Here is a 23,157-nt window from a genome sequence, read left to right as displayed (position 1 = left end):
AATAAAATGGAAGCTTTCCATTTGAAAATGTGTTCTGCAGTATTGTGCAATAACTTTTCTTACCTTTCTCTTTCTAGATATACATAACAACAAAGCGCTTATCCTATTTCCCAGTTGTCAACTTTCTGTTTTTGATCTCCCAGTTGCCAAAACTTCAGTACAACAAAAACCTAGGTACTGTATGACTTCTATTCTTTGCTGTATTAAATTTATTCTATCCAACAAGTAATAATAGGTTGATATCTAACCAAACAACTCTTTGTATAGAGTGCTATTCACATATGAGATCTTTGTATAGAATACTATTCACATATGCATTTAGTTAAATGCATGTTTATAAAATCCATGTCTTTGGGCTTCTGAAACATGTATCCCTTCATGAAATGTAGATAGTGGATTTAATAGCAACAAAGTATAATCCACCTTTAATTTTCAACAGATTTATTATCCAACTTGTAAAATGTGTGGGAACTTTGCTTCTCTCCTTCCTTTAATGTGTGAACAGCTGATTTTACATAAAAGAAACTTCTTTTGGTTAATATCTTATTCACTTAACAAGTGTCATGTGCCTACAGTGAATATGGAACTGTGGTGTGAAAAGTAACAATATGGTAACAATACAGGAGTGAACACTAAGACAGGAATATCTAGGACTTTAAGATATGTCTGATTACATGTGAAAATAATACAAACAGCAGATAACAAGACTTCCAGTATATTCTGTCCAGGAATATAACCCTAATTGTTTTGTCATTAATCAGTTTATCTTGAACTCTTTTATAATCACTTTTCTAATAGATTCCCAAGTACTTCCCCATCTCCAAACTTTGTATCTGAGTTTTTTAAAAACCCACTGTAGAGTTTAATTTACCTTAAAAGCATTATAAGAGCTTTCCTGTAAATGTAACCATGTTAATTTTTTTTGAAGTATAGTTGACATAATATTATAATAGTTTCAGATGTCCAACACAGTAATCCCAAATTTATTACATTACAAAATGCTCACCACTGTCAGGGTAGTTACGTAACACCCATCCGTCACCATACCAAGTCATTACAGTATTACTGACTGATTCCCCATGCTGTGCCTTCATCCCCGTGATTTACTTATTCTATAACTGGAAGTTTGTACCTTTTGATCCCTTCATCTTCACCCTCCTGGCAACCACCAGTTTGTCCTCTGCATTTACTGGGTTTTTGTTTGTTTGTTTTGTTGTATCCATGTTATTTTTTTAATCAGCAATTTCAAAGTGTATTTCTTCCTTGAAGTATTTCCCTTGCTATTTCATAAACCTTTTTAGGATAAAGATGTAGAGTCTCTGTAACGTTCTTACTCTCTCGTATGAAAATGTTTCTTGAAAAAATAGCTCTCATAGCAACCCCTGTTGGTGCTACAGAATGCAAAGCCCAGGACTTGCTGTAGGAGGGAGGGAACAAATGTATGTTTGGATTCTGGATTCACCACTTAATCACCTATGTGACTTTGGCCAAGTTCCTGAACCTCTCAGGCTGTCAGATTTTTTAAATGCCTGATACAGTACCTGGTACAGAGCAGGTGCTCAACTGATGCTAAGTCCTTTTCTGTATATTGGTCAAAATCAATGTAAAGAACCATCCCAAGGTGAATTTAAGGGTTCATCTCAAGATTCAGAGACCCATGCTCCCCCTCTGCGGTCCCTGTGTTATTACTACATAAGAATATATGATCCTTTATAATGATGGCTTGTCAGTGCATAAACATACCTTGTTTTCATTAAAGGCTAGTCATTCACTGGTGTCATTCTTAGGTAATATATCTTTCATTGTACATATGGTTAAGATCAGGCATGTCACAGGAAGTGTGTCACTATTCCATGGAATTTCCAGATCTTTAAATAAAACAAAGCTTTTAAATGTCCTAGAAATGTATCTGTACCTGACTATAGTTCTTTTCATGAATTAGTCTGCTGTGGTAACTTGAGAATCAAATTAACAGTAGAACTGAGGAAGAAACATCAGCATGTTTGTATATCCTGAAAACATGTATTTAACCTTGCAAGCATTATTCTCAAGAATTGCATGCCTGCCTTGGTCTGTCTTAAGAAAGAATCTGTGGTGCTGCCTTCATAGAAGTTTTTGTTGTAAACGTTAACTATTGCTCTCCACCTGGGAAGGATTATTCCTCAGTGTTCTGAGTACTGGCAATGTCTTACACAGTGGGCATCAAATAATTCAGAATTTCCAAAACCTATGTTGGGTAAATCAGGATAACTAGTTTTGGCATCCTGATCTAAGTAGAGATCTCCCAGTCATCACAAGAACCCAAATGTGGGATATGGGGGTGTCTGTCTAACCAGTTTAACTTTAGAATAAGCTGCCAATCCTTTTTCCAAAGTCGTTGTACCATATTACACACCCATCAGCATTTGTCAATGTCCATCTTTTAATATTTAACCATTCTAATGGGTATACATGGCATCTCATAGTTAATTTGCCTTCCTTGATGTTGAGTACTTTTTCATGTGCTTTTTGGCATTTATATCTTTCTGAGTTAAGTGTCTGTTCAAGTCTTCCACTTGTTTTAAAATTAGGTTGATTGCTTTTCTCTCACAGTGTCATAGGAATTATATATTATGGATATAAATCCTTTCTTAAATTTATGTATTGTGTATTTTTTCTCAAGAACTGTGACTTACCTCTTCATTTTCTTACTGATGACTTTAACGAGCAGAAGTTTTTAATGCTGATGATGTACAGTATATCCATTTTTTCCTTCACAATTAGTCCTTTTTTCCTCCTCCAAATGAGGCCAATTTAATAAACAAAAGTCAGACAAAATACATTTATTTAATAAACAAAATACATTGGTGAGGGGATACAGGTGTGTTTCCATAACAACTTGTTTTAGCATATGCTGCCTGCTGTGAGTGGCTCATAAGAACCTGGGGTATACAGAGAAAGGCTTTAGATCTTTTCACAAATTTCTTAGGATAGAGTTGTCCAAAAGTGATGACTCAAGCCACGTTGCTGAATTGTTTTTGCAGTTTTCAGAAAATACCCATCTAACCAGTTTCTTCTTACCACGTGCACTGTATGTGTGCGTGTGTGTGCGTATCTGATAAACATGCATACACACAAATTCCCCTTTACATAAAATTTCCCCAAAAGTTAAAAACAAAACACAAAACCTGACAGCTAAATACTATGACATCCCAATTAGTAAACAGAAAACAGAATGCTTTACAAAAATGAATAAAATATACCATATGTACTCAGCTTCCACATGGTAGTACCCAAGTGAGGAGGCTGCTTGTGATGATGTCTATAGAGTTTCTCTTGGTGGACTGTTCCAGCGGAATTGCCATTCTCAATTATTTTGATTTGGTTGTTGATCCATTGATTATTTAGGAGCATGTTGTTAAGCCTCCATGTGTTTGTGAGCCTTTTTGCTTTCTTTGTTCAATTTATTCCTAGTTTTATGCCTTTGTGGTCTGAAAAGTTGGTTGGTAGAATTTCAATCGTTTTGAATTTACTGAGGCTCTTTTTGTGGCCTAGTATGTGGTCTATTTTGGAGAATGTTCCATGTGCACTTGAGAAGAATGTGTATCCTGTTGCTTTTGGATGTAGAGTTCTATAGATGTCTATTAGGTCCATCTGTTCTAGTGTGTTGTTCAGTGCCTCTGTGTCCTTACTTGTTTTCTGTCTGGTGAATCTGTCCTTTGGAGTGAGTGGTGTGTTGAAGTCTCCTAAAATGAATGTATTGCATTCTATTTCCTCCTTTAATTGTTAGTATTTGCTTCACATATGTTGGTGCTCCTGTGTTGGGTGCATAGATATTTATAATGGTTATATCCTCTTGTTGGACTGAGCCCTTTATCATTGTATAATGTCCTTCTTTATCTCTTGTGACTTTGTTTTGAAGTCTATTTTGTCTGGTACTAGTACTGAAACACCTGCTTTTTTTCTCCTTGTTTGCATGAAATATCTTTCTCCATCCCTTGATTTTTAGTCTGTGCAGGCTGGGTTTGAGGTGAGTCTCTTGTAAGCAGCGTATAGATGGGTCTTGCTTTTTTATCCATTCTATTACTCTGTGTCTTTTGATTGGTGCATTCAGTCCATTTACATTTAGTGTGATTATTGAAAGATATGTACTTATTGCCATTGCAGGCTTTAGGTTTTGGTTACCAAAGGTTCAAGGTTAGCTTCTTTACTATCTTACTGTCTAACTTCACTCACTTATTAAGCTATTATAAACACAGTCTGATGATTATTTCTCTCCCTTCTTATTCCTCCTTCTCCATTGTTTGTATGTTAGGTGTTGTTTTTTTTGTGTGTGTGCTCTTTTGTGTTTCCTTCGACTGCTTTTGTGGATAATTTATTTTATTTTTTGCCTTTAGTTAGTATTTGATTGGTCTGCTTTCTTTGCTGTGATTTTATTTTCTCTGGTGACATCTGTTTAGCCTTAGGAGTGCTTCCATCTAGAGCAGTCCCGATGAAGTACCCTGTAGAGGTGGTTTGTGGGAGGCAAATTCCCTCAACTTTTGCTTGTCTGGGATTTGTTTAATCCCTCCTTCATATTTAAATGATAATCGTGCTGGATACAGTGTCCTTCATTCAAGGCCCTTCTGTTTCATAGCATTAAATACATCATGCCATTCTCTTTTGGCCTGTAAGGTTTCTGTTGAGAAGTCTGATGATAACCTGATGGGTTTTCCTTTGTAGGTGACCTTTTTTCTCTCTCTGGCTGCCTTTAATACTCTGTCCTTGTCCTTGATCTTTGCCATTTTAATTATTATGTGCCTTGGTGTTATCCTCTGTGGGTCCCTTGTGTTGGGAGTTCTGTGTGCTTCCATGTTCTGAGAGGCTATTTCCTCCCCCAGTTTGGGGAAGTTTTCAGCAATTAATTCTTCAAAGACACTTTCTATCCCTGTTTCTCTCTCTTCTTCTTCTGATACCCCTATAATGTGGATATTATTCCATTTTGATTGGTCACACAGTTCTCTTAATATTGTTTCATTCCAGGAGATCCTTTTATCTCTCTCTGCATCAGCTTCTCTGCGTTCCTGTTCACTGATTTCTATTCCATTAATGGCCTCTTGCATCTTGTCCATTTTGCTTTGAAGTCCTTCCAGAGATTGTTTTATTTCTGTATTCTCCCTCCTTAGCTCTTGCATATTTCTCTGCAAGTCCATCAGCATGGTTATGACCTTTATTTTGAATTCTTTTTCAGGAAGATTGGTTACATCTATCTCCTCAGATTCCCTCTCAGGGGAGGATGTCTGTGTTAGTCTGGTCTGTATCAAATTCTTCTGCCTTTTCATGGTGATAGAGGTAGTCGTAGGCAGTTGGCATGTGTGTCAGCTGGGAGATCAAAGTCCCTTTCCACTTTCTCCTGGCCTTCCTTTCCTGGGAGAACGGTGACCCCTAGAGGCTTTTACTGGGCAGCTGCATGCAGAAAGGGTCTCTGATTCTTGCCCCGCTACTGTGGAGTAAGCTCCGTGCGGTTGCTGTGGGCATGGCCACTTTCAGGCTGCTGCTCTGCTCTGGTGGGTCTGCGCCAGAGGGGGAATGGGCGGGAGGCTGTTTATCACTGTGAAGGGCCTCCGAGCTGCGTTGTCACCCAGGGGGTCGGGGCGCCTGGAGTTCCCTGGGATTCCCAGCTGCTGGGCTGAGTGTGCCAGGACGCCTCCATCCAGCTGTGAGGCCCCTGTCCCTTTAAGACCTTCAAAAAGCACTCACTTTTCTTTTGTCCCAGGTGTGCCGGCTACGGGGACCCGCTTGCAGGTTTTACTGTTCAGTTTCCCTAGTATCCAGCACACCACGCACTATGTGTCCGTGCTCTGGTGCAGATGGCTAGGGCTGGGTATTTAGCAGTCCTGGGCTCCCTCTCCCTCCCCAGTCCAACTCCTCTCCTCCTGCCAGGAGCTGGGGTGGGGGGTGCTTGGGTCCTGCCAGGCCGTGGCTTGTATCTTACCCCCGTGAGGCACTGGGTTCTTGCAGATGTAGATGTAGCCTGGCTGTTGTACTGTATCTTCTGGTCTCTGTTTTAGGAATGGTTGTATTTGTTGTATTTTCAAAAATATATATGTTTATGGGAGGAGATTTCTGCTGCCCTACTCACGCTGCCATCTTGGCTCCTCCTCACCATTCTCAATTATTAAGTTACGTGTAAGACATGTGTGACCCATTGGATATTTGTCAAGTGACACTGGTGCTTCTGTTCATGCCCTGTTCCATCCATCCTCTGGCAGTTGTCCACCTCAGAACCCGAAGGCTATTGCGAACTCCCATACTGCTATCTCGGGGTACCCCATGCATTGGCTCAGAAGGGTGACCTGCATGGCTGGGGACCCACCTTGTATTGGATGGCCCCAGGCTTGTGGTAGGCCACCTATGGGATGCCCCCTGTGAGGAGCTCTGGGGGAGCTGTGGCTGAATGCCTCAGGGGCAAGGTTAGAAAGGACGTTTCTAAAACCTAGTCCCTCGCTTTCAGATTTGAAAGCTTTCATGTCTTTTGCTTGACGCTCCAGCAGGCTTCGTATTCTTTCATTGCACTCATTCTGTAATGTCAATATCTCTTCTTCCATCTGTTGTGGGTTGGTGGGGGGAAGCAAAAAGAAAGCTCATTTATTTAAAAAAATCTATAAACTACAGAAACAATAATTATTCTGGTTTAAAGTGAATCATAAAAATGTCCACTGGCTATTTTAAAGGATGTACATTTAAAAATCAAAGAGATGTACTGTAGGAATCATATATGACTTATATTGCTAAAATGTGTAAAATCAAGTTCTTAAAAGCAAAGTTAATAATCTCTATTGAAATAATAAATCAAGGCAATTATCATCAATGGCTACCAAATCCATTAGGTAAAAAGACTGAAAAAGAAAATGTGTAAGGAGAATCTAGCCTTATTAGATACACCATAAGGTCACTCTAATATAATAAATATGGTATTGGTGTAGGAACCAGTAATTAGTAAAATAGAAACAGAATGAAGTTTGTAAGTTTTAAATGCAGGACAAAAGCACTAATTAATTTAATGGGAAAAAGAACACAGGCAAAAGTGGCTAACCATCTGGAAGAAAATAAAAATGGAACCTCATCTGATACCATATTCCAGAAAGATCAGAGCATTAAGTGAAAAACAAACAAAAACCATAAAGTTTCCATTAGAAAGTTAGGAGACTCTATGTACTTAGAAATCAGTGGTTGGGTAGCCATCATAATCAGTTTTGGACAACTCGAAGGTTTACAAATACATATAGCTGACTATAAGTAGTTTTTAGTGTGAAAAAATACACAATAAAGTCAATGACAATGGGAAGAAGTTGATGGAGAAATTGTTAATGAATGAGAATATCTGAACCCACTCATTAAATATGACTTCAAAGTGGGACAACTAGACATTATATACCTTTTGATGTGATGCAAAAGGAAGTGTAACACAGTAACCCTTAAGAAAATTCCTTGCAAAAATATTTAAAAGGAAAAAAACAAAGTAAATATAATCATGCCCCTAGATCTAATTACCAGTTTACAGGAAATGTAAAGAGGAATGCATTAAATGACACCATGAGGATGGAATCAGCCAAATTCAAATGCGAGAATTCCTACAAAGCAAATGACCCAGTCCACAATAATAAAAAAAAGGGCACGGGAGACTAAAAGGCTTAAAAGACAATCAAGTGCAATGTCTACACCATGTTTGGGCCCCAATCTAAATAAACCAAGAAGACCTTTTTTTAGATACAAAGGGAAATCTAAGTATGGACTGAGTATTAGGTAATCTTAAACATTTATTATAATTTTGTTAGTTAACACAATGGAATTATGACTATGTTGAAGTAGAAGAGTCCTTATTTCCTTATCTGTGTTTGGAGTGAAATGATTCTATGCTGGGATTTGCTTTAAAATATTTCAGATACTCTGTCCCCTATTCTGCTCCCCTAAAAAGCTGCATGTGGAGTCGGGAAACAGATGAAATATAAGCAAGATACTGATAACTGTTGAAGTTGGGTAATGAGTATTTGGGGACTTCATTGTACTAGTTCTTAATAATTTCACTAATACTTTTTGTGTATGTTTGAAAATTTCCATAATACAAAGTTTTTAAAAAATAGGAAATAAAGAGTATTTGTAAAGAAGTATTAAATTAGGTTTCAAGATATTTGAGGACTTAAGCCAATAGTCATTGTTCTCTACACAGAAATCTAGCCCAACAAATGTGCTTAATTTTTATGTTTCTTTTTTTTTACTAAGTTATCATTGATATACAATCTTATGAAGGTTTCACATGAGCAACATTGTGGTTACAACATTCACCCATATCATCAAGTCCCCTCTTATGTATCGTTTCTTAAAGTGCCCTTTTAAAAACACACAATTTAGCATGGAAACACATGCAAATAAAAAACTCCCACATAATATGATAAGATGTAATAACAGATTTATAAGGCAAAGCAGAAATATAAAGGGATGGAGTACTTCACTCTATGGGGGAAGAGGAGTAGGGCAAAGAAGTCTTCTCAGAGAAGGTGATAGAAACTGGATTCAGAAGGAAAAGCACAGGTTTACCAGAAGACAAGGGAAGGGGAAGATATTTTCAGCAGAGGGAACATGGGCAAAGGCATGCAAAATGATAAAATGTGTGTGGGGAATTACAAATAGGCCAGAATGGACTTTGGTAGGGTGAGTTTGAAAATTATTAAACTCTAAGTACTAAAGTGTTACAAAGGTTTAGAGAGGGCACTTCCTAATGAAGGTTGAAAGAGAACCTAGATTAGACACAATGCTTCTTCTAAGGGAAAGATATCAAATTGTTAACTGGTGATTTCTGAGTGGTGAGATTAAAGACATTTTAATTTCTATTTGTTTTTCTATAATTGCCAAGTTTAAAAAAATATGTATTTCTAAAATAACTTTTCCACTCTTTTAATATCTACATATAAAATACCCAATTCATATAGAATTAAATTTATATATCTGTAAGGATTCAAATAACTTCAAATTTTTCTTTTAAATCTTTTCTATTTTAAAATTCCAAAAATACATTTATTAAGAACATTTAATTCAAAGGACCTAATAAAGGATAGGCTTGTACTGAGTATTTAACTAATTTGAATGCCCTGTATATTATTTGAAGGAAACTCATGATAAAAATATTAAACACATTAATGCTTATCCACTTTTATCCAGTAAGCACAGCTTCAATTTTGTTTGCTGAATTAGTTTTGTCATTTAAGAAACTCAGAATATTTTTCAATAAAAATTAAAACTAAGATTTGTGATAGGTTATATTAACCCCCATTTCTTTGAAAATATCTTATTTATTACTGTAAATAAGAAAGGTGGTTTCACTGGATATAAGACTTCTGAGACTTCTCTCCTAACCTATCTTCTCTGAAATCAAATGTGTGAATATTTTCAGTTCGGAAGGTCCTGTAAGATATTCCAATTGTCAATTCTTATTTAAAAACTACCAACCATCTTGTTGATATTAAGTGAAATATTCAGGGAAAATTAAAGGAAATGTTAAGACAAAGAAAAGCCCATTCATACTTTGGAAGTACTGCCACTTTTTATGCATGCATGAAATGCACATAGTTATGTTGTCATTTTGCTGAAACTTTAATGTAAATGAAGCACAAGGAAAGTTGCAGTAAGACCTCATGTGAGCCTCAACTGAGGCGTCCTCTGTTGGTGTCTCGACCTGGAGGACAATTCTTCGTTCATTTGGAGGCTGAAAGCAATCTTCAAAGAGAATTATTATTCATCTAGAAACAACTAACATTCTCTCTGGTTCCACCTCTATTTTCAGATGACTGTTTCTTATCTGTACAACCAGTAGGCACAAAGTACAGAAAATACGGATGTTACGATGTTTTCAAATCATACCATGGGTATATCACTGGCAACTTGGTAGTTGCCAACTGACTGACCCCAAACTGCTTTATAGTCATGCACTTCACTTGAAATAGAAACATGAGCCCTAAAAATCAAGTAGCAGTAAAAACTCAAAGCACTGTAGATTTATTCCACTGTTTCTTTTATTATTTTTAATACTAAATAATCTTATGCATGTCTATTATCAAATACAAACCACCACAACCAATCTACCATATTAATATAGCCATTATAAGTATTAGTTCAACTCACTTTAAGTGTGATTTGTCTTTATTTTATTCAACACCTCATAAGCATTTTTCCACATTAATACTATCTTTATAGCCATTATTTAAATGGTTGAGTAAGATTTTATTAAGTGGCTTGGTCATAAGCACTTAATTATTTTAGATGGTTAGGTGTTTTAAACCATTATAAACTATGCCATAATTAACATATTTATGCAAATTGCTTTTCCTGTATTCAGGATTTCTTTTCTCTAAATTCTCTAAATTCTTTGCTTAACATTTTCAAAGATCAATATATACTTCCAAAATGCATTAACAATGTATGAGAGTGACACTGCACTTCTGGCAATGGTATCAGCCCTATGCCAACATTTTACCTGGTTTTGTAGAACATAAAGGCCTTAGTTCATATATTGAAATAAGACTACACCTAAGATACTAATTAGCACTCTTTAACTCGGAGCCACTAGGTGGAGCTAAAAATACAAATAAAACAGTACCAATATTTCTCTCATAACACTGTTACTGAAATACTATAGGTTTCTCTTTTAGTGATAATTTTGAAGCATAAGAGATGGAACTTTAGATTAAATTTTAAATATGCAAATTGAAATCAGGCAGATTTATGAATTCTGTACACGGGACAACTACATTTTTCTAAAAATTTATATGTGTTTCTGTCTTCCCATCTTGAATGAGACACAATTGAGATAATTTTTAGAGGCAAGTAACTCTTAAAGGAGCCAGTAATAAAGACAGCTGTTCCAGAGAAATAGCAACACCTTATTTAGGTGGAGTTTTTAAGAACATATTTTTTTTAATAGAAATAAGGTATTCTATTTTTATCACAAGAACTGTAGAAAGTAGAGGAAAATCTATGGGCCAATTAATGGTCCAGAAGCAATGACAATTTTTAATAGACAAAACCATTAGGCACGTGTTAACTTACAATGGACCTAAGACCATGCCAGCTGCTGGGAACTTATGGCTCAGGAATTCTGGAACACAGCATTCAATCCTGGATACAAGTGATACTCTACTACTACTCAGAACAAATGCCTTTCCTCTCTTTCTCAAAAGCTTCTACCCATTGTTCTTTTTCCAACGCACACACACACACATACAGCCTCAGTACCTTAAAGGACACAAGTGAATTTAGGGATTCTAGTTCTAATATATATGACAAAGAATAAGTAAAACAAATAAAGCTACATCTAGAAATAATATTTTCAGCCTGACTCTTCATCTGTGTAAAACTGGTTTTACCTTCTCTTTTCTAGTAATGCATCAATCTGTACTGTTTCAGACCAGGGATGAATGAATAAAGTATATTCCTGATCCCTTTTCCTTGTCCCTCTCAAGCAATTACTAAAGATTTTTCCTTCACTGTCCAAGTTTCTCTCCAATTTCTTTAGGTACAACTAGGCACACAAAAGAAGTGAGGAAGACGGAGCCAGAGCTATCCTTTTACAATTCAACTGTCTTCACATAACTCCACATCATTCCTCTAGCAATTACTACTTAAGTATATTCCTTTAATACATCACACTTGTTAATTTTAAGGTTCATTACTGAATCAGTAATTTTAAAGAAAAAGAAAACACTACCAAAACTAGAATTAAGGAAATAATGGTATTGTGAAAACAATCTAATGCCACCTCTGTCATCACGAAAATATATTTATGAAATGATTTTGATGAAAGCAAATACTAGCACAACTACTTTTTTCTATTAAGTATACCTTTTGTTTTAAGAGTGCCTTGCGGAGGAAGACCCTCTGTTCAAGCTCCCGAAGCTCTTGAGCGTGTTGTGCCTCAGCCTGCATTTTGATCTTGCTCTGAAGTTCAGTCAACAGCTCCAGTTCCTGCTGCAGCTGCATTTTCAAAGCCTGGCACTCTGCCTCCTGTGCTTCATCCAAATGCAGCTGAAAGAGAGAAAGAAAACAGATATATCCTCCTGTGAGCTATCTTTTCATGACTTTTGGAAAGGAGGAGGTGTAAGTTAAGACAGACTACTCTTCTATAGGGCACAACTGTTCTCTTTTACATCTTGGAATAAACATCTCTGGAAAAGGAAAACACAGCAACCAATGACGGCATTATAAGAATAAGCTATCATAAGCTATTTGGATGATGCCTAAATAATCATTATTTTTTAAAGAAAAACATAGAATCTGATTGATATAAGACTGTGAATCTCTTCTCTCCAATGGAAATAACTACAGAACAGGGACAAGCATGCTACAGCTTATGGGCCAAATCTGAACAGCTACCTGATGTTTTGTTTTTGTTTTTCAATAGTCCACTAATTAGGAATGGTTTTTTACATTCTGAAATGGTCACATTTTAAATGGCTATGTAAATACCCACATAATAACCTCAATTTTTCCTCCTAAAATATTTACTACCTGGCCTATTAAGAAAAAGTCTGCAAACTTACATAGCAAATATTTTGTACCTGCACTCAAATGTGACCATCTGGATTCCCGATAAAGTACTACTTTTTGAACACTGCTTAACAAAGTTGCTTCTCCAATCTTGATACACTGTTGGTATATGTACTAAACCTCTGCAAGGCACCAGCAGAGAGCCTATGTGGAACCTCATGTCCAAATGTATCAAAGAGAATTACATATACATCATGCAAATTTCCAAGCAATGCTGAGAACAAGAAGAATATGGACCACCATCACTATTTCCCAAGGTGCAGCAGAGTTTTCATTTCCAACTTAATATTTCAATTGTTGGGATTTTATTCAGGTGGTGGAAGGAAAGGGGCACTAAATTTGTTTTGCCTAAGTAAAATAAACTTACAGCTCGAGTGGAGAGCATTTCATTAATGTTGTGGTCATACTGCTCAGTTAAGATGGCTAAGTTTTGGGTCTGCTTCTCTTTAGGGTTTACTCTTTAGCACCACGTGCAAAAACCTGAAAGTCAGCTAACTAATCTTTCAAAGGTCAAAGAAAAGTTATGAGGCAAGGGAAGGAACAACCCTTCTTGTGGTAATGATAACAGACATGAACTACATAAACATTTTTGAGATAAAATAATTTGAGTTCAGAAACAGAGTAACTCTGGCTTTAAATCCCAGGTGAATTATTCTATGAACTCAAGTTTCAACAAAACTTAGATGAGATATATTTTATAAGGTATACCCATCAAGCCTACAAGTAACAACACTCATTTGCTACACAAAGGCAGAACCTATAGTTGAAATTATTTACTTCAATATATACACTGCCAGATATTGAATGGTTGACGAAGTGTGCAAATGCATGTATGACCAAACACTCTTGTCAAGGAACTAGTTCACACTCTTTGCTCCGATACTACAAAATCAAATATATACCCTTTTCTGCATTTTACACCAATTGAGGTACTAAGTCATAGTCATGTACCTTTATTCTGTGAAGGGTCAAGAAGTGTCTAGCTAGAAAGACAAACTCTTGGTTTAGTTACGCTTAGCACTGCTCTTAAATACTGCCCTTGGTTAATAAAATTCCTCCAAGTTGGCCAGAAATGGAACAATGAAATTTAGAATTCTCTTCTGACTTTGTGTAACAGCCTCCATTCTTTAAAAAACTTTTAAATATTCAAATATATTGCCAAGAAAACTATAGTCACTCCATATCACTAGCTAATGACAAAAAGGAATGCCCGGAAAATTTTTTCAACAAGATTAATACTTATACCAAGAATAAACTATATTCCTCAATGTTTCACTCAAGTGAAAGCAGGATAAACTTGTTCCAGTTGTTTCTTAATCACTTAATACTGACAAAACGTCACCTAATGGCAGATGAAGAAATGGCAGATAAACAATAGGTGTTTTTTTGAGTGCAGGTACAAAATATTTGCTATGTAAGTTTGCAGACTTTTTCTTAATAGGCCAGGTAGTAAATATTTTAGGAGGAAAAATTGAGGTTATTATGTGGGTATTTACATAGCCATTTAAAATGTGACCATTTCAGAACACCATTCCTCAGAAATGGTGCCCCAATGTCTACAAATACTGTCAGCTTACCTAAGTGTGCAAACTGAAGTCCTCCTATCCCCCTTAAAGTCTCGGAGAAAGTTGGAATAGTTGCAACTATTGAAGTTGAACTACTACTTAGTAAATACAAATTTACCTTAAAAAGTTGCAACTATTACGTAAATGAAATGACCTGATGTTAAAATAGAGTCTGTTTTCTCCAAGAAGGGACTGGGGTTACCAAAGGGAAGGGGTTGGGGAGCGTGGGTGGGGAGGGAGGGAGAAGGGGACTAAGAGGCACTATTATTAGCACTCATAATATAGTGGGGTCATGGGGAACACAGCACAGCACGGAGAAGATAGTAATAACTCTATAGTGTCTTACTACGCTGATGGACAGTGACTGTAGTGGGTTGGGGGGGACTTGATAGTATGAGTGATTGTTGAAACCACAATGTTGCTCATGTGAAACCTTCTTAAGATTGTTTATCAATTATACCTTAATTTTTAAAAAGTCTGTTTTGTTCAAATTGTGCAAGTAGCTAGATATATACAACTAAGAGGAACATGGTGATTTTCTTTCCCACTAAAGTAACAGAACAATTTCTTTTATGGAAAATCTTGAGCTTATGTATCATGAGAAGGACGCTTTCTATCTGAAGTCTGACTATGACTGTGAGACATTATTTTTCCCCTTGATTTTTTAATAGTATCTGTGAAAACAGACTAGTGTCTACAAGCTTTCAAACTGAGAAGGCTGCCACACAGGGAACAGAAAGGAAGGGTTAAACAGCAAACAACTAACCTATTCCAAGCCCCAGAGAAATGAAGTCGTATCAGTTATGGTCTGACCAAAGAAAACTAAACAAGCTTTCAGTTTGGTTTACTTCTGGGTGCTGCTCACTTTAAAACTGTAATTCATTTTATAGACATGCTTTAAATATCTTTTGGTGGGAAACCCTACTATGTAACCACTACAAAGACAAAATAAATCTGGAAAATCATTGTGAATTCTGATTGTGATAAGCATTAACTAATGACGGTTATGAGGGTAGTCAACGTACGAGCCACTCTGTAAATGATGTTCATTAGCTGTTTTGAAGATACAGCAAAGTATAAAATTTTACTTAGATTCACAAGGAAAGGGTAAATCTTAGCTTTGCTTCTGTGTTTTGTTCAGGACAACTTGTATGAATGGAGTTGAATAGGAATCAGATACCACTAGGTGTGGTTTAACTTCTGGTTTGGACACAGATTACTTCTGTGAGTGAATTTCACTTCACTTCAGGAGAGTTATTCAGGTAAGTGATGTTACCTGATAGTTTTATAGTTAAATTGTCAAAGAGTTTGAAAAAGGGGGTAAAGAAGATACTGTGGAACCGGGGCCTTATTGAATGTAAATACAAGTTTACAATGTGCAGACATGTACAGATTAACTGAGGTACTACTGTGGGTGATAACATATATAGTGGAACGTTTTGGTTTTTTGTTTATTAAGATTCATGTGATTATACTTCACATATTTATTACAAGTTATAAAATTTGAAAATTCCTTGGGATTGTTAACTCTGGTTGATTTTAGTACAGGGGGCTGGACCAGTTGACCTAAAGAACAAGGAGAGGGAAACCTTAAACTTTATAATAAATACACTTTGGCATCTTTTGAATTTTGTATCATATAAATAAATTTCTCTATCAAAGCAAATACAAAATTTAAAGTACTTTGATATTATATATCAACAACACTTGTCTTTCCTTATTTGTCTACAAGAGGGCATATAATAACTTGCTTCACTCTGATGTACTAATTAAAAAAATACACTCCAACTACACATGCCCTGGTCTTACCTATGTTACCAAACACAGAAAGAATGGGGGTAACAGTGTGATAATTCCACTATTCCTCTAAAGATGAGTATTGACAATGTAGGGAGAGGGGGTAAAAAGGCATTTTTCATTCACTGGTTTCTGTACTAATTAAGAACTTACTGCCTCTTTTGGATACAAATCACATTCAGAGGAAATAAGATTCCAAAACTATAAAATTTGGAACAACAGAGAGAAGCCAGCAGGTTAGTATGTTGATATGTAGATTGTAGTATCAACACTGGACATTTGGGTACACTTAAAATGAGAATTTTGAATCTTATTTATGACACTTTCCACAGTTAAAAAGTTCTGGCCATTTTTTGGTACTCTGCTGAGAAATACACAAGTAGAAGTCTGAAGCTATAGACCCTCTAAACCAACACTAACCAAACATGCTTAAAATGAAAAGAAAAAAAGCTTATTCAATTTCTTGATGACAGACATCTGGCTTAGACTTTTACTGTTGCCTTTTATCTGTTCTCCTTTGTCAAGAAGCTTAGGCTGCTGTCGAACCTGCATGACATGCTTCCGCCTTAGTTCTTGCTCTCTCCGTTTATTACGCTCCAGCTGGTCAGTGAGCTCGGCTTGATGCTGCAGTCTCATCAACTCACAGCGCATCTTCTGCACTGTGTTGAGGTGGCGGAACTCCAGTTCTTGCGTGGATTCATGCTGTCGCAGTAGCATTGCATGCTCTAAGTCCTTTTGAGTCTGCCTTTTATTTAATTCCTAATCCATAAAAAAAGACAAAGGCATAATTTGCTAATGTGTACAATTCCAGGAGAAAAAAAATCCTAAGAAACAGAACAACCAGGATATAGATGTAATCCTCTGATTTAATAATGGCTGCACAGTGAATATTAGACTTTTATTACTGGAACTGTAGAAAATGGGCAATTAGTAGCACAATTGCCTTATCTGTTCATTTACTATTTATACTACTTTTAGCAATAAGCTTAAGACATATCAAATCTGTCCGAAGAGATTTAATGTCCTTTCTACTCTCTTTCCGTCATTTATGTTTCCTAATTTTGTATTTGAAGAGGATTTCTAAGTCATCCTTTGAATTTCCTCAGAGTATACATTCAATTCTACTACATGCAGTATACCCAGTATAGTGCAGTGGTTAAGAACACAAGACTCTAGGGCTAGGCTGCCTGCTTTCTAAATCCTGGCTCTGCTACTGACAAGCAGTGAGTCCTTGGGTTAACTGCTTAAACTCTCTGTGCTTCCATTTCATTGCTTCTCAAATGGAGACCATAACATGGCTATTTCATAAAATTAACAAGAGGGTGAAATGAGTTCATAAGTGGAAAGCTGTCAGAATACCTACCTCATGATCAATAAATGTTACTATAATTTTTTTCAGTTTAAAAGATCAAATGTACAACACACACACATACACTCACACACTCTCTCTCTCTCTTTCTATGTAGAACGAAGTCAGACGTGCCCCCTTTGCCTCTGCTGCCCCTTCTCCAGGGGCCAACATTTGGTGCATATGTTTCCCAACCTTCCCCATGCTTATCGTGACACAACTATTACACAAAAACATACAGTTTTAAAATTGAATAACAATATATATTATAGGCATATAAAATGCTTTCTTTACCTAAAAATATAATGGACAAATACAGATCTTTTTAAAAATTTTTATAGGAAGCTTCTGCTTTCTGATGCCATAGTTTTTCTATTTTTTGCCTTATGAAAAATTTTCAATAAACATCTACACATGATACACCATATAATTATGTTATTATTTCTTTAGGATAGAATTCTAGAAGCGGATTCGATGGGTAGAAGATACATGCAAATTAAATTGTTAAAGCTGCTGAATTATGCTCCAAAATGGCAGTATCAATTTATATTCTTACCAACATTGACCACTTTCCCATGCCACTACTAGGACTTACCAATTTTTTAGACCGATCTTATCTAATTGATGCAATTGTTTTAATTTGAATTTCTTTAATTATTAGTGAATTTGAATAATTATGTTATACTTGAAGTTTAATTTAAGCCACTCTTGGAAATAAATTGATCTATGCTCATAGGTATACCTGATAATGAGAACCGTTGTTTTCATTGGCATAAGTTTCTACATATTCCCAATAAATAATTTCATGATTATAAAATTATGTTAAATGGTAGTATATACCTTCATGGCACCCACTTCGGATGAAAAGGCATAAGTTATCCAATTAATTTTCTCATATTTAAAAATTAATAGTTCTTTCATTCATGGATTTAATATTTATTATATATTTACTTAATACATATTTATTGAATACCTATTATGGGCCAGCCACAAGCTACAAGGCCTGGATATATCTAGCCACTGGATATAAAAGCCCTGAAAAGAACCTGGGACTTCATCTAATTTCCATTCTACCTGGGGAGAGAGAGATCCCCATAAAAAGTGTGTGCACGTGTGTGTGTGTGTGTGGTGTGTGTGAGAGAGAGAGGAGTGCAAGAATATTTATTAAAGAAGGGAGGAGGATTTGGAGGTCAGAATTGAGGAGATATGAAGTGAGGGAGAAGGTGAACCATGTGGGTTGGGTTTCCAGGGAAGAAGGACTTAGGCAAAGGCAAGCAGAGGCACTCTAAGGCCCTGAGGATGGGATGTGACTGACATATTTTCAGGAAGATTCTGATTTCACACCATTTACACATACCTCCCTGACAAGGTCCTGCTCCAAGTTATGGCACCCAAGTAACAACTTTCTTTTGAAGCGATGGCATTGCAGCTCTAGGTATTGTCTCTGATGTTGAAGAAGATGGATCTTTTCCTCTTCTTGGAAATGCTGTATGTTCTCTTTCTGCTTTGAAAGCCATCGCTGTTTTTCTTTTCTTGGGGTGCTCTTGTTTTCATTCAGCTTCTGGCAAGATAAAAAACAACTGAGTTCAAAATACATAAAAATTAACTACATGAATATACTATTTGGTAGCTGGTAATCTTCAGTAAAAGTACTTAATTTGTGCCCTCTCTCATGGGTAGGCAGGGCAATGACCTTAAAGGAAGTAGGTAGTATTTTTCTGTTTCTGGAGTTATCCATGAAGTAGGACAAGAAAAGAGAAAACATACACTAGAAAACATGCATACTTTTTAGCTTTGCACAGCTATGTTTAGGATGGCTCGTAGCTTTGAAAGCATGCAATGATTGGTGAATGAAGTAAAACATCTTTCTTTAAAGTCTTTCCAAAAAGGGGAAGAAGACAGTGCTTTCAAGTAAAAATCACACATGAATTAAAATTAAGGTTAAAATATAGTCATGTCTCACTTCTTGGTTTTCAACAATAGAAATACTAAGTTTTTGGCAAAGTTAAGGATGGGTTCAGTATAAAAGACTGGAAATTAAATGGAAAATCAACAAAACCATAGGAAAATAGAGACCTTTTAGAATAGATTTAATATTCAGCACTATAACCACTGAACAAGGCAAGACCAATGTTTTTCTACAGTATTTTAAATATCATCTCACAAACTACCTAAAAAAATTTATTTATACTGGACAAGATGAGAATATTGACAATATATTCAATGATGCAAACCTGAGGATGCTAATTAATACTAGTATATTTCAACTTAAAATTCATCAACCTTGCAGAGAACATAAATCAGCCATCTTTCCTAGGTCTAAGATGATTTTTTAGAGACTGTTAACCTATGGTTCTTCATCTGTTGTTCAAGAAAGAAACCAATTATTCATTACTTTCATTGATAAGATATTCAAACACATAAAAATAAAAAGCACATAAGCTTGTAGTTCTCAACTTAAGGATGTCAATGAGAAGACAGGGATAATACAGGCATATACAGAAAGAATCACTTGGCTATGTTTTTCAAAATCTTTGGCAAGGAAATTTCCCACCCACTAAGACTATAGTATGTCCCTTCCTCTATACTGATAATAATCATTCTAAATGCACACACACACACACACATGCAGACACAAAACTACCTTCTAAAAGAAAACGAACTTATTAGACTATGAATTATATGCTTAAAGGATTATCTAAAACAACATTCATTTATAAAACTAAAACCTGATTTCACTAGGAAACAACTATAGAACTGCATTTTGTTGGATATTTATTTACAATTGGGAATCCTATTTACCATCTTTTCAAATCCCATGTTCTAGTATTGAATTTAGCTTTTAGATTACAGTAATGGGAATACATAGCAGGTTATACTCTTTAAAATTGGAAAAATCTTATCAATGAACCTCACTCAGCAGGGTATATAGCAAGGCTTTGTGCCACCAAAGTCCTTAATAAGACTTATATATCTAATTATAGGTCAAATTCTTACACACAAAAAAGCACTGTACCAAAGAGATTATGGTTATTTTATCAAGATTAATTTACCTGTGTGCTAATAATTAATTACATGGACTAAAAATTTCAGTCCATCAGTCTGTAAAAGAGGGTGTAAACTGGGGAAGTCTTGGTGGGTGGGGAATTTCCTTAGCAAAAGATTTTGAAAAACATAGCCAAATGATTCTTTGTGTATACGCCTATATTATCTGTCTTCTCATTGACATCCTTCAGTTGAGAACTACAAGTTTATGTGCTTTTTATATTTATGTGTTTGAGTATCTTATGCACAAAAGTAATAAAGAATTGGTTTCTTTCTTGAATAACAGGTGAAGAACCATAAGGTCAATAGTCTCTGAAAAATCATCTTATACCTACAAAAGATGGCTGATTTATATTCTCTGCAATATAATAAATATGCTATAGTTGACACATATCATTTTCCTGTCCTGACCACTATCCTGAATAATAATCCCCTTTCAGAAATTGCCTTAGGACAACATGGCTTTCCTCACAGTTAGACTAGATCTGCGATAAAAATAAGTTCAAGAAAGCAGCACATAAAGGGCAAACACACATGTGGCCATAAAGACATAATTAGCATGCTTTCCTATTAAAGAAAATGGGATGAGAAGAAATGCCTCTTATCCTTATTTTGTGTTAAAATCAGAATAAGAACAAATTATTTTAATCTGAGCCCAAAGTAAGAATGTATGATTTACTTTTAAAGGAAGAGATGTATGGCTCTTTTTCACAGCTAAAATATTTTTATTTCTAGTGACTCAGTTACTTAATAAGTGCTTAGGAAAGCTACTATAAATAATAGCTTTATAAAATAATTCACATTTTCAAGAGATCACTCTTTTTAGATCCCACTCAACTAAGGATCTCAGACATTTAAAAGTAATAGGTTATAATCAATGTTCACACTTAAACTGATATATTGTTAGTGGCCATAAACAAAAGAAAAATTTATCTTAATGGTTCTATGAGTAGATCAGTATTGGATATAATCAGTAAGCAGGTAAGTGGCTTGAAAATTTTTATAAAGTAAATACCTCCTTAAGCTGTTCCTTTCGAAGTTTGTATTCTCTCTTCTGGGACTTCAAAAAGCTATTCAGTTCTTTCTTCTGCTCAGCCTGAATATGTTGTTGAAATTTTTTCTCCTCATTGCACATCACTTTAGCCTATAGGAAAATTTTTAAATGGATCAAATTAGCTAAGCAGATAAGCTTCAAAGTAGCAGTTTAATACACATTAGCAAGGATATTTCCTCCCACCTAAGAATATAAAATCAGTATAATCATTACCAAAACAAGAATATCCAATAAATTATTAACAAGTATTACTCAGCATCCTTATGATTTGAATTTCAGAGAACCACTAAAATGGAACTCATCTTCAAAATGCTGATCTTTTACAGGGTCAGTGCTTTCACCTTTTTTCCCCCATTTAACTGGAGTATGCTGCCCGATCCCCCCGCCCCACTAATAAAACAAAACAAATGTAATTAAGTTATGATCTTTTATCTAGCTTGACTTGTGTATTAACTACTAAAAGTATACTGCTGACTGGCAGCCTTACTAACAACATGAACAGATATTCACACATATTCTGTATGTTGTATAAAATATATTCTTACAATAAAGCTAGAAAAAAGAAAACGATCTTTTAAACTTCTATGGAGATAATCATGTGCTTTTTGTCCTTATTTTAGTTAATGTGGTGGATGATGCTGATGGATTTTCAAATGTTGTACCATCCTTGCATCCCTGGAATAAATCGTAATTGATCATGATAGACGATCTGTTTGATGTATTTTTCACTATGATTTTGTTGAGTGTTTTTTGCGTCTATGTTCACCAGGGATATTGGTTTATAATTTTCTTTTTTTGTGGTGTATTTGCCTAATTTTGGAATTAGAGCGATGCTGGCCTCATAGAATGAGGGCGGAAGTATTCCCTCCTTGTCTACTTTTTGGAAAGCTTTAAGGAGGATGGTTATTAGGTCTTCACTAAATGTCTGGTAAAATTCAGCAGTGAAGCCATCTGGTCCAAGAGTTTTATTTTTAGGTAGATTTTTATTACCAATTCAGTTTTGCTGCAGGTAATTGATCTGTTCAGATTTTCTGTTCTTTTCTGGGTCTGCCAAGGAAGGTTGTACTTTTCTTGAAAGTTGTTCATTCCTTCTGGGTTATCAAGTTTCTTAGCATACAATTTTTCACTGTATTCTCAAATAATTATTTGTATTTCTGTAGTGCCCATAGTGATTTTTCCTTTCTCATTTCTAGACACTCTTTTTTTCTTGATAAGTCTGGCTAGGGGTTTTTCTATTTTGCTTATTTTCTCAAAGAACCAGCTCCTGCTTTCATTGATTCTATTGTTTTATTCTTCTCGATTTTATTTAAGCCTGCTCTAATCTTTATTACGTCCCTCTTCTACTGACTTTGGGCCTCATTTGTTCTGCTTTTTTCTAGTTTTGTTAATTGTGAGTTTAGACTGTTCATATCGGATTTTTCTTCTTTCCTGAGGCAGGCCTGTATTGCAATATACTCCCCTCTTAGCACAGCCCTAGCTGCATCCCACAGATTTTGCATTGCTTGATCTGTTTTTATTTGGTCATTGATCCATTGATTATTTAGGAGCATGTTGTTAAGCCTCCATGGGTTTCTGGGTCTTTTCATTTTCATTGAGTAATTTATTTGTAGTTTCATACCTTTGTGGTCTGAGAAGCTGGTTGGTTCAATTCCAATATTTTTGTGTTTACTGATGTTCTTTTTTGTAGTCTAGTATATAATCTATTCTTGAAAACGTTCCATGTGCACCTGAGAAGAATGTGTACCCTGCGGCTTTTGGGTGGAGCATTCTGTAGATATGTTAGGTCCATC

The 23,157-nt window shown here is 35.6% G+C and overlaps 2 protein-coding genes across 4 annotated transcripts in view; one reads left to right on the top strand and one right to left on the bottom strand.

Annotated features, from left to right (window-relative positions):
- Positions 1 to 23,157, top strand: part of LOC118935859 (WASH complex subunit 5-like) — a 51,005-nt gene that overhangs the window by 8,302 nt on the left and 19,546 nt on the right. For 2 of the 3 annotated variants that reach the window (XM_057498126.1, XM_057498127.1), the window contains exons 6-7: positions 78 to 174; positions 15,265 to 15,385. In XM_057498126.1, coding sequence (XP_057354109.1) covers positions 78 to 174; positions 15,265 to 15,278 — 111 coding nt within the window. In that variant the 3' untranslated portion in view covers positions 15,279 to 15,385. The remainder of the gene's footprint in view (positions 1 to 77; positions 175 to 15,264; positions 15,386 to 23,157) is intronic. The other variant, XM_057498125.1, reaches the window with a different exon arrangement.
- LOC118913910 (serine/threonine-protein kinase TAO1-like) overlaps positions 15,829 to 23,157 on the bottom strand; it is a 232,030-nt gene continuing 224,701 nt past the window's right edge. The window contains exons 17-19 of the mRNA XM_057498123.1: positions 21,329 to 21,457; positions 18,626 to 18,829; positions 15,829 to 16,679 (exon numbers count right to left, since the gene is read on the bottom strand). Coding sequence (XP_057354106.1) covers positions 16,350 to 16,679; positions 18,626 to 18,829; positions 21,329 to 21,457 — 663 coding nt within the window. The 3' untranslated portion in view covers positions 15,829 to 16,349. The remainder of the gene's footprint in view (positions 16,680 to 18,625; positions 18,830 to 21,328; positions 21,458 to 23,157) is intronic.

The sequence above is a fragment of the Manis pentadactyla genome, chromosome 3, assembly GCF_030020395.1.
Source record: "Manis pentadactyla isolate mManPen7 chromosome 3, mManPen7.hap1, whole genome shotgun sequence".
NCBI lineage: Eukaryota > Metazoa > Chordata > Mammalia > Pholidota > Manidae > Manis > Manis pentadactyla.
This window is presented reverse-complemented; position numbering and strand designations above follow the sequence as displayed.